The sequence below is a fragment of the Acanthisitta chloris genome, unplaced genomic scaffold (genome assembly GCF_000695815.1).
Source record: "Acanthisitta chloris isolate BGI_N310 unplaced genomic scaffold, ASM69581v1 scaffold32354, whole genome shotgun sequence".
NCBI lineage: Eukaryota > Metazoa > Chordata > Aves > Passeriformes > Acanthisittidae > Acanthisitta > Acanthisitta chloris.
The window spans coordinates 1-10803 of NW_008669283.1; the positions used below are offsets into that span (position 1 = coordinate 1).

Below are 10803 nucleotides of genomic sequence, written 5' to 3' on the forward strand. Positions count from 1 at the left end.
TTCCAAGAGCCCTTTACTATCTGTGTCCTTTAATCCCAGATTAGGAGAGCATGCTTAAAATTCAGTGATACTAAAGCTGACCCTGACCTACAACTGCCCCCAACATTCCCCAGCAGCACCCAGCAGGGTCCCAGCTCAAAAAAAAAGGCTCATTCCTCCTCCAGCCCGTCCATGGAGCTGGGCTGAGGGGAAAGTGCTTTTTCCTTGGGGCTTTTAGTTTCCCAGTACTCGGGGCTTGCTCTGAGCCCTTCCTGAGCTCTTGCTCATCCCACTCCTGTGTGCATCCTCTGTGGCACTAGCCATGCTCCGCTGGCACCGTCACCGCCGCCCAGACCACGGGACGTGGCTTCACCACCGCGGCCCAGTCACCAGCGCGGGGCTGGATGACGAAACCTACACCTGTGGAGCTGTGAAAGGCTGGAACCTGGAGAGTGAGCAGCACCACGGTTCATTACAGCCTGTTAATTACTCTGCTGGGTGAGCTGCAATAAAAGTCTCTCAGACTGGGGTCACCTTTTACCATTTTACAAGTCAAAAACACCAAACAGAACTGTGGCATTTAGCTTGGAGCTGTCACAACAGGCACAAAATCCTGTCTTAGTCTCCTGTTAAATGATCCTTGTTGTAAGGGGGAAAAAAAAGATTAATGAATGCATCCATACAAGCCAGTAAGAGCAAAATAAAGGCAGAGATAAAGGAAGACAGAGGCAAAGATCCTCAGACATGTTTTCTGCCAATGTCACTCTTTACACAATAGATGCAGTTTCTTTCTCTCCTCAGATGGGATGATGGGCTTGACACCGTCTCATCAACAGCGGCTGTAATAACAGCTCCTTCCTATTAACATGCAAATTGAAATACACTCTGATTAAAAACATGTTAGACAAAGGCTCTTGTCAGAGACCCAAGAGCAGGTGACAGGCCTCGATTAGGGAGCAGTGCCCACCTCAAAATCTATCATAAACTCTTGCACTTGAGCCCAGTGCAGCCACTTCAGTGGAGAACACTCTGCAAAGTTTGAGATCCCAAATGTTCAGCCCCCAGACTGAGGCCTGCCTGTCTCCAGACCTGCCCTGGGGAATCCCTGGGGACTCCCACGGCCTCTCAGCCTGGGAACTGGTTCCATGAGCTCAGACAGGTGCAGGGAGCTGCCAACACAGCCCAGAGGAGGAATCAGACTTCCATATACTTAATTCGAAGACTATGAAAGGTGGTTTTAAAGGTCAGGACTTGTTAATTAAGTTGATGCAATAGGAAGTTAACAAAGGAAGCATCACTTACGTACCAGGAGCATTCTCCTCCCGTGATTAATCTCTGGATGAAGCTACCTGTGTCAGGGCAGCCTCACGTTACACCCTGTTGCCATAGAGCTCACACGAGGAGCCAGACAAAACCACCTATTATTTATGCTGGGCTATGTCTCAGAATAAAACACCACAGAAAGTCAGTGTCCTGCCCCTGAAGCATAACCTGATGCATCTGTGCCAGAGTCTAGAGAGCTGTGTTAGTATGTGCTACAAACTAATGAGACAGGTCTGAAAGATTACAGTTTCGGTGTTAATAATCACATTTCCAGCTGTCTCCCAGTGCCAGAGGTATTCCAGTTAGCAAAGCATGTGTGTGGAGAGACCCAGCCAGACTGATGATGCATTACTGAGATTTACTTTCTTTACAGAATATCTTGCACAGAATTTTAAACTAGGAAAAGAATTGGCCGGAACAGACGAAATTAAATTCTGTAACATATAGATGTTCTGCATGAAAAATGCAGAACATGGTTTTGGGTTTTTTAATTAAGAAACTACATGCAAATCATTTCATCCTTCAATTTAGAGTAACCTTGGGGGACGCAGTGGTTGCACTGAAGCATTTTCAAAGCTAATACATCTGCTCACAGCGTTTCAGCCTGGGGTAGTTGGACCAGGCTCGACATCAGAGATCTGGCAGCATTTCTGCAGGGATCACTGACTTACCATGAGGAGATTTGTCTTTTTATGTCTTGCTTGAAGGCCTAATGAACTTAGGAAAAGCAAGAGATTAGAAGGATTTAGGGACCAAAGCCTGATTGACTGGACCAGGACAATATTGGCAACAAATGCAAATATTGCGCTGCTCTGTCACTCCAGGTGGGAGCAGGAGAGCTGGGGGATGCCCTGGGGCATCTCACTCCCACCTCACCTGCCTCTTGCTTGCCAGGGCTGGGTGGCACAGAAGGTGGGACATGGGAATGCCATCGGTAGCACTGACCCTCCTGCTCTGCAGTGCCATGAGACAAACTGCCTGCCTGAGAGCTGCCAGAGCGGCATAAAGTCTAGATCTTCCTAAATTAGAGACAGGTCCTCCGTCTTTGGTCATTTTCTTAGACCAAGCAAGCCACCAACTCCAGGCAGGAGTTAAAGGAGCCAGGGCAGAAGGACAGCCAGCGTGGCTGGGAGCAGAGGCTCGGCACAGAGCTGTCTCCACACCTGCTTGGGGAAAGAAATTGTGTTTGTGCTGTAATTAATTTGCTGCAATTAGCTTGTAGTGATCACCAGAGCACAGAGTTAGAAGATTTCTGGTTTTCTCTCCTAACACAACTGCCTCTGCAGCACCCTGGGTGCTCCTCTGGGGAAAGGAGGCTCGGAGAGCCAGGCTGCACCCGCACGACGGATGTGCCCTACTTCTGTAAATCATTCTCCATGAAGCGGCAGTTTAGCTTCAGGAACACTGGCGGCTCGTGTTATTATCCAAAACACAATAAACGAAACCGCCCCACAGCTATGAAACCCAAGGAGATGTTTACTCATCTGTGAACAACCCATTCTCCTCCACACATGAAAGGCATCGATGCAAGAGCACAAATTAATCACAAAGAGCTTCTGCAGTGGCTCTTACTGTCCCCACACAGAGAACAATGCGATGCTGCAGCACACCTGACCCAGGACCAGAGGCTCAAGTACAGTCCAGGGGACTGAGGCTCCTGACCAGCAGAGCTTCGGGCAGCTCCCGGGATGTGGAACAGCAAAGGTCTCTCCTCTGACTCGGCTGCTTCTCTCTGCTCAGATGCCCAAACCAGGCAGAGGGAACAAGCTGCTGCTGCCTGGTGCACCGCAGAGTCAAAGCTGGACTTGCACAGGGATGACTCCGTGTCCCTGCTGCCTCTCCACCATCCCCAGTGCCGGTCCCGGCCGTGTCTCCGCCGTCTCCCTGCCGGTGTCACTCTCCCGACCGGCCCGGCCGCTGCCAGGGCTCTGCTCCCACCGTCCTCCGGCGGCTCTCCGGGAGGGCTGTGGCTCCTGGGAAGGCAGAGCAGGGTCCGGCCTCGGGCTTGCAACAGAGTCCATAAAGCAAACAGCTTCTGTCAAGCCTGCAGGAATCCCACCAGCAGCAAAAGGAATTCACACTTTCATTTTAGTGTTCTTTACTCATAGAACCCTTTGTTTCTCTGGAGACAAAGAGGGAAGGGAAAAACTCATCCGTTACACAATCCCCGTGATTCACTGCTGTTGCTTTTTATGTGTTGACACAAACCATGCTGGAGAAGGTGAAGAAAGTGTGTTTATTTCTGATTGAAGACTGATTACATCACTATCATGGATAATGTAATAGAATAATCTTATACTCCTGGGAGAAACCTAAGAATAAATATGAAAAAGTAAAATAGTTTGTTTCCACTGTCCCTGAAGATGACTGATGAGTAAGTGCTGTATTTACAGGATAGTTATCATTCTCTAGACTCTGTGCTGAATAAATATAGTCTTAAAAGGGTAAAAAAATCCATTGAAATATTTTAACTCACCACAAAATTAAAAAAAAAATCCATGTATTTGTCCAAAGCGAAGGTTAGTTACATGTTAATCATCGAATCCACACAGGATCATTGTCCAATAAACCTCCTCTCCCGCTGACCTGCTCCTCCGTGGAGCAGCCTCGGTGCTTGTCCTCAACTCCACTGAGGAGCTACTACTGGTTCTTCAGACTGCAACAGAGAAACAAAGCTGAAGTCACACCCCACCCTGGTGGTCCCTGTCCCACCTCAGAGCTCTGCCCATTCATCATCCCTCCCTACCTGGGCAAAGCCGATGGGACCCGGCACCAGGCAAACCCACAGCTCTCCTTGGGATGACTAAAGAAATCATAGACTCATAGAGTCAACTGGGTTGGAAAAGACCTCAAAGATCATCAAGTCCAACCCTATCGTGGTTACTAGATCATGGCACTCAGTGCCACATCTTGTCTTAGCTTAAAAACCTCCAGGGACAGTGAATGCTCCATGTGAGCCATGTGGAGACTTCAGTTTTTAAAAGAACTAAATAAACTCTTTCTACCTAAAGCATATTTGCAATTTTAAGGACAGTTTTGTATTTTATGACAGAAAACCACCACAACAATCTGGAAAAAGTGTCCTTTCTTTAGGTCCTCAATCTGAATTTAAGAGCCTCCCAAACCCTGCCCAACTCGCCTCCTCCATGGTCCAGCACGGCTCAGCTGACTCCTCACTGGAATTGGTGTGTGCTTTGAGCAACCAGCCCAGTGTTTGGGCTTTAGATCAAAACAATCCGCACACCCGACACCACGGCTCGAAGCTGCACAGGCCGTTCTGGGGCCTTCAAAATACGACCAAAGCAGAAGATATCAGCAACACCTTCATTTTCACTTACATTAAAAGGGAAGGGACACCATTTGGACCTATAATGAGAGACAGTATTACACACTCTCTCTTCACAGGCAGTGTAATTATTCAGCTGCTCTCTGGAACTGAAACAATGACATTCAAAAGCCTTACAATTCCATATACTTTCCATAATTATTCATCTTCTGGAGTTGTTATTGCTCTAAAGGCTTCTTTAGGCATCAGCCACTGTATGTTACATAGAGCATACAGAAGGTAAGAACAAAATCAGAAGACTGCATGGAGACCTCATAGCAACTTTTCAGTCTCTGAAGGGGCTACAAGGAGCCGGAGAGGGACCCTTTGTTAGGCACTGCAATGACAGGACAAGGGGGAGTGGATTCAAACTGAAGGAAGGGAAGTTTTTTACTGTAAGAGTGGTGAACCATTGGCACAGGTTGCCCAGGGAGGTGGTGGCTGCCCCAACCCTGGTGGTGTTCAATCCAGGCTGGATGAGCCTTGAGCAACCTGATCTAGTGAGGAGGTGTCCCTGCCCAGAGCAGGGGTTGAGACTAGATGATCTGTAAGGTCCATTCCAGCCCCTAAATTCTATGATTCTATGATTTGGCTTAGGTGTAAAGTGCACAGTTCAATACAAATATTTACTCTAGTTTCCTGAAATGTACTGGAAATCTTATATCAAAGAACACATTCATTCAGGGTGAGGATGAGTGGGTGGGACCAATCCCCTGGCACCAGGAACAGGGCTGGAAACATCCAGGGAAACAGAAATAAAGCTTGGCATTAAATCTGCCCCAAATGCAGTTGGTCCAGGCAGCCCCAGAGCCTCCCCCAGAGCTGCCTGTGCGTTCCTGTGCCAGACTTGCAGATCCCAGGACGTGCCTCAGCCATAACAGGCTGTCAATATTTGTTCACACTTTCTTAAATAGATGGGAAAAGCGATGGAAACGCAACCATGGGTGAGGGTGACATTTCTCCAGGCATGATATTTACAATATTTTGATTAGCTCCAATTGCTGAATAGCCAAGCAGCTTATGTTGATAAATACCCTGTTCCAATTAGACATCTGTGTTCTCAGCCAGGAAAAAAAAAAAAAGAAAAGAGCCTGCCCAGGCCTAAGCCTGTTCTCCCCACTCCTCAACCATCTGGGCTTCCACAGGGTGCAGCCCAAAGTCGAGGCAAAGGAATTGCTGCAGAGACACCTCTCCAAATGGATATGACCATTCTCAACCCCTTGGAATTCATTTTGACCATTGAATTGGTTTTACCCCAATGATGGCTGGAAGATTGGGTTCCCTCTCTGCAAAAATCCTACAATTAATCAGGAAGCCTGAGTTTGAAAGGGAAACCCAGACGTGTATTAGCATCTATGAAAGTATAAATGAGTGGTTGTAAAACCCCAGAACACATTTGTGAGCTCTAGATGTGGCAGATAGGTCTGGCTGATCAAAGAGACAAAATGAAGGCGAGAAGATAAAACTCTTCTTTATGGAAGTGGGAATCATTATCCTCACATAGTCAGACTCTTAATTACTAGGGCTGGATCTCAGCCTCCCATTGCTGACAGCCCGAGCAACGGAGGACACCACTCAGCTCTCAGCTCTTGCTCTCCAGCACATCACTGCAGTCTGTGGCAGATCTGCAGCTGGCTCAGGCATGGGACTTAGTCCAAATGTGGGTCTTGGCTCTGGTCCTTCCACTCACACACCCTGAGGAGTTACTTCAGACCCAGATCTGGGCTCTCCAGAGAGTCTTTTCCAAACAGCTCTTTCCTCCTGGTGCAGTGATGTCCCAGCGTCTGTCTCCAGCCTAGCCCCAGCCTGGCCCCAGGAGGGAAGCACTTTTTGCAAAGTCCGAGGTTAACATTCTGCACAGCATTGCTTTGACCCCAGAATTTGAATATCCTCTGGCTCCTTTCACAACTACACGGGACTTTAATCCCTATTGTTTGCTGCAAATCACTTTGAGCAGTGAATTTTCATCCTCACAGTTTACATAAAGCTGAAAAGAGGGAGGGTTTGTTTCTGCCAGCCCATGGCAAGCAGTGAGGAGCAAAGCTGGCTCATGCTTCCTTCCCAGTCCTTCGGAGGTATGTTCACAGCTGGCATTTGGCTGTCACTGGTCCCCATGGGAAGGAGCTGCTGGTGCCCACACAGTTCAGCTCAAGTGGGCACTGGTCCCTGCCTGGCACTGCTGCTCCTCTGCTCCTTGGGAGAGGAGGGAGGGAGAGAGGAGACTAAAAAAACCCACATCTATTTCTGGAAAGCAAGTCAAACAATGACTCAATCATCTCCACGCAGCTCATAAATCCCTAATTAAAGGTTTAGTGCTCCTCCCCCCTGCAGATGTTCCAGAGTCCAGCCACATTCCAAAACCTGCTCCATGCTGGCACGTGCCCACAGCCAGCAGCATCACCCATCAGAGCCCAGGCTGAGCCCTGAGCTCCCTGAGCATCCAACACAGCATCTTACCTTAATTGTCAAACACACAGCTCAAGTACCTGCACCCTGGAGAAAAAATGGGAGCTGGCAGATATCTCTGCTTTGCATATTCACTGGCCAGAGGGATAAGGACCGGCTCAGAATTAGTTCCCTCCTCCTGCATCTTTTATTCAACACTAAAATACGAGCCAAGACACTTCCAGCTTCCCTCCACAAGCCTCATTTTCCACCTCTTTTGGTCAAACAAATGCAGTCAGAAGCATTCGGGGGAGCTCCTGAAACTCCAGTGAACAGCTCAGCTCTCCTCACCAGACCCCCCAGGGAAGAGTAGCTCAGCTGCAGGGTATGAGCCACAAATTCTGTGCTGCCTGTGGAGCCCCAGGACCCCAAGCCCCACCTGGGGCAGTGACAGGGTCCAGTAACACAGCTGCCAGGCTTCCAGTTTGTATGGTGGGTTATTTAAAGCAGCTCTAGCCAGGGCTCACTGTGTGCTGCTCTCTGCAGAGCTCTCAGGAACAATCATAAATATCCACAATGCAGCTCACTGCTCATAAAAGTTCTTCTCTCCTGAAGCAGCTTTCCAGCAGCCTCATCTGCCCAGTATTGTTTGGATGGTACCAGCTTCCACCCTGCAATCACCTTCCCTGCTCACCTGTCCCAGAGCAAAATCCCTGTATCCCTTCATCTCTTTTCTTCACAAACTGCTGCTCCTTCCTTTGGGTTTGTTTAGTTTTTAATTATATGAAGTATGACAGTGACATAAAATGTTTTGTTGCCTTGGCAACTGCAGTCCACTGGCCTTCAGACTGAGTTACGAGGCAGAGGACAGTCCTGACACTAACCAACAATAATGAGAACAGCAGAAACCAGTGGGAAAACACTGGCCGAGGCACAAGGGGGGGATGACCCTCACCTGCTCCCGAGCACGGAGCACCTCAAGGAAGCACAGTGTGCCATGACCCAGTGGGACATCACAGCTGTGGAAACTCAGCAAAGGACCAGATCTGGAATTCCAAATTCCCTTTCTTCGTATGGAAGAGGTAATTTGTGGAGAAAGCTACAAAAACAAAGATGCAGCCATGCTAAATGTGTTGTTTGTGCTGCCCAGCACATCCCTTTGCACTGGGAATGGGTTGGGCTGTGGGTGCACATGCCATCAGCCACTCCTACAACAACCAAGGCACGAATAACTTCCCAAGATGTTTGTTCACAGCAATAAAAATGAAGATTTCTTCATCTCTGCTAATTGCAGGAGACTGCACAACAGAGCAGAAGGTGTGGGGATAACCCAGAGGACCAGGCACTCTCCTAGCCCTGGGAAGCAGTGGCACATCTTTCTGCACATCTCTATTTCCCATCCATGTGGCTGCTCTGGTCTGAGATTAACTCCTTTATCATTCACAGTAATAGCAGCAACCACAGCAATAATCATACAGACTCAGAAGGACTGGCAGGGGAAGGATAAATTACAGCTCTGGGCCCAGGCAGCACAGCACAGATGTTCTCATTCCAGGTTTCCAATGGGGAGAGCTTTCAGCTCTATTTTCCAGCAGTGGGAATTCGTTGCGCTGCATACAGACGCTGACCTTGTCTGCCCTGTCCCCACGTAACCCATCGCCCATCAGGGAGAGGTGCTGAAGGAGAAAGGGAGATGGAGGCAAAGAAGGACCTGCTGAAGGTCCCAGATGGCTCATGGCACAGCCCAAAGCCACAGGTCGCTTGCCTGACCCCAGCCCTCTGCTCCACAACACATCTGAAGTGGCAGGTGTGCTGGATCACTACCATTGGAAGACATTCAAGTGCTCCTGGAATAAATGGGCTAAAGTTAACTTGAATAATACCAGGAATCTGTGAAGGTCCAACATCCACTGGGGAAGGGCTGGGTTTATCCTTTGGCAGCTTAAGCAAAACGAGCAATTAGTAGTTGCTGCTGGTTCTGCTTATCCTGCTCACCTTTCAGACTGCCCTCAAAGCTACCTGAAGTACTTCAGGTATATCCCTTTATATTCCTCTCCTAATCTGGGCAGTCCCAAGCACTTCAGCCTCAAATGGTTCCCAAAGCTCACATGTAAGTACATTAAGAGCGATTAGTTCATTAATCTATTCTCTGGTACCATGTACCTTCATCACTTCATTTTAATAATTTTTAATAATTGACAGCACAGACTCTCCCCAGTTCTCAGAGCTGGGTAATTGCTCTAAATCACAGCAAAAACAGTTTCACTGGGAAACACCTAATCCCATTACGCTCCTGGTGTCTCTTCTGAGGTTTCACACATGAAAGAAGAGGCAAAGTCAGTATCATTAACCAAGAGTTGGCAGGACTCCGGGAAGCCCATGTGGCTTGGCCCCGAGTTCCTCCAGCTGGAGGTGCCTCTGTGTGCTGGTTTGAGCTGGAGTAGAGTTAACTTTCTTCAAAGAGACTAGTATAAGGCTATGTTTGGGTTTTGTGCAGGACACAGAGTTGATAATGCAGAGATGTTTTTGTTGTTGCTGAGCAGAGCTTACACAGAGTCAAGGCCTTTGCTGCTTTCTGTACTGCCATGCTGGCAAGGAAGTTGGGAGTGCATGGGAGATTGGCAGGAGACACAGCTGGAACAGGTGACCCAAACTGACCAAAGGGATATTCCACACCATGTGACATCATGCTCAGTATATAAGGTGGGAGGAAGAAGGAGGAAGGGGAGACATCTGGAGTGATGGTGTCTGTCTTCCCAAGGAACCGTTACGCGTGATGGGCCCTGCTCTCCTGGAGATGGCTGAACACCTCCTGTCTTCGGGAAGCAGTGAATTAATTCCTTGTTTTGCTTTGCTTGTGTGTGCAGCTTTTGCTTTCTCTATTAAACTGTCTTTATCTCAACCCATGAGTTTTTGTAGCTTTTACCCTTCTAATTCACTCCCCCATCCTGTTGGTGGGGGAGTGAGTGAGAGGCTGTGTGGTTCTTGGCTGCTGCCTGGGGTTAAACCCTGACACTCTGGTACCTGTGTTTGCACAGCACCCTGAGCTCCTCACTGATGGGGCTGCCAGAGCACAGAGCACTGACAGGCAATTCAGCACGCAGGGACTGACTGGAGCACAACCAGAAGCGCAACAATACCTACTTGGTCTGGTGTTTGGAGCCCTTCAGGTGCGCGTGGTACTGCTCTATGGAGTTCAGGGTGACGCTGCAGATGTTGCAGGTGTAGCTGCGCTTCAGGCCTGTGAAGAAACCCGGAGCGTTAACGCACTGTGCGCAGCCCTCTGCTCCGGCTGTGCCACTCAGTGGGACCTGAGGGAAGCTCAGAGCTGCACCAGGAGGGAAGCATCCTGTGCCTGGGCTACAGGCTAGTCAAAATGGCAGCTGGAATGTACAAACAAGTGAAAATGGGTGAAGAAAGGGGGAGAAACAGAAAACAAACAAAAATAAAAAGCAGTAACCCTTGACCCCAGAAAACTTATAATTCATTAGAAGGTACTCAGATCCCACATTTCTTTTCCAGTTTCCCAGGGATTTCTCTTTACAGTGACCTGCCTATTTACTCCTCCAGGCCAGGGAATCCAAGCATTAGTGAAGCCTAAAGGAGTATTTTTAGGACCGAGCAGAAGGAAGCTGGGTTCAAAGGCAAATGCCCCCTGACAGCACAGTGCATCTCTCTCCTGTGCCCAACTCACAGCATCATCACTGCGCTCACACCAATGAGCACACCAGGCCCCATTTATCCCTTTGGGTTTTGGTAGCGATCACAATTCAGGGCGATTCCCCCTTAGT

General features: G+C 48.7%; 1 protein-coding gene across 1 annotated transcript in view; it reads right to left on the reverse strand.

The window, feature by feature from the left end:
- Positions 1-3388: 3388 nt before the first annotated feature.
- Positions 3389-10803, reverse strand: part of ZMAT4 (zinc finger, matrin-type 4) — a 36716-nt gene continuing 29301 nt past the window's right edge. The window contains exons 5-6 of the mRNA XM_009073262.1: positions 10157-10253; positions 3389-3958 (exon numbers count right to left, since the gene is read on the reverse strand). Of these exons, the coding sequence (XP_009071510.1) occupies positions 3943-3958; positions 10157-10253 (113 nt within the window). The 3' untranslated portion in view covers positions 3389-3942. The remainder of the gene's footprint in view (positions 3959-10156; positions 10254-10803) is intronic.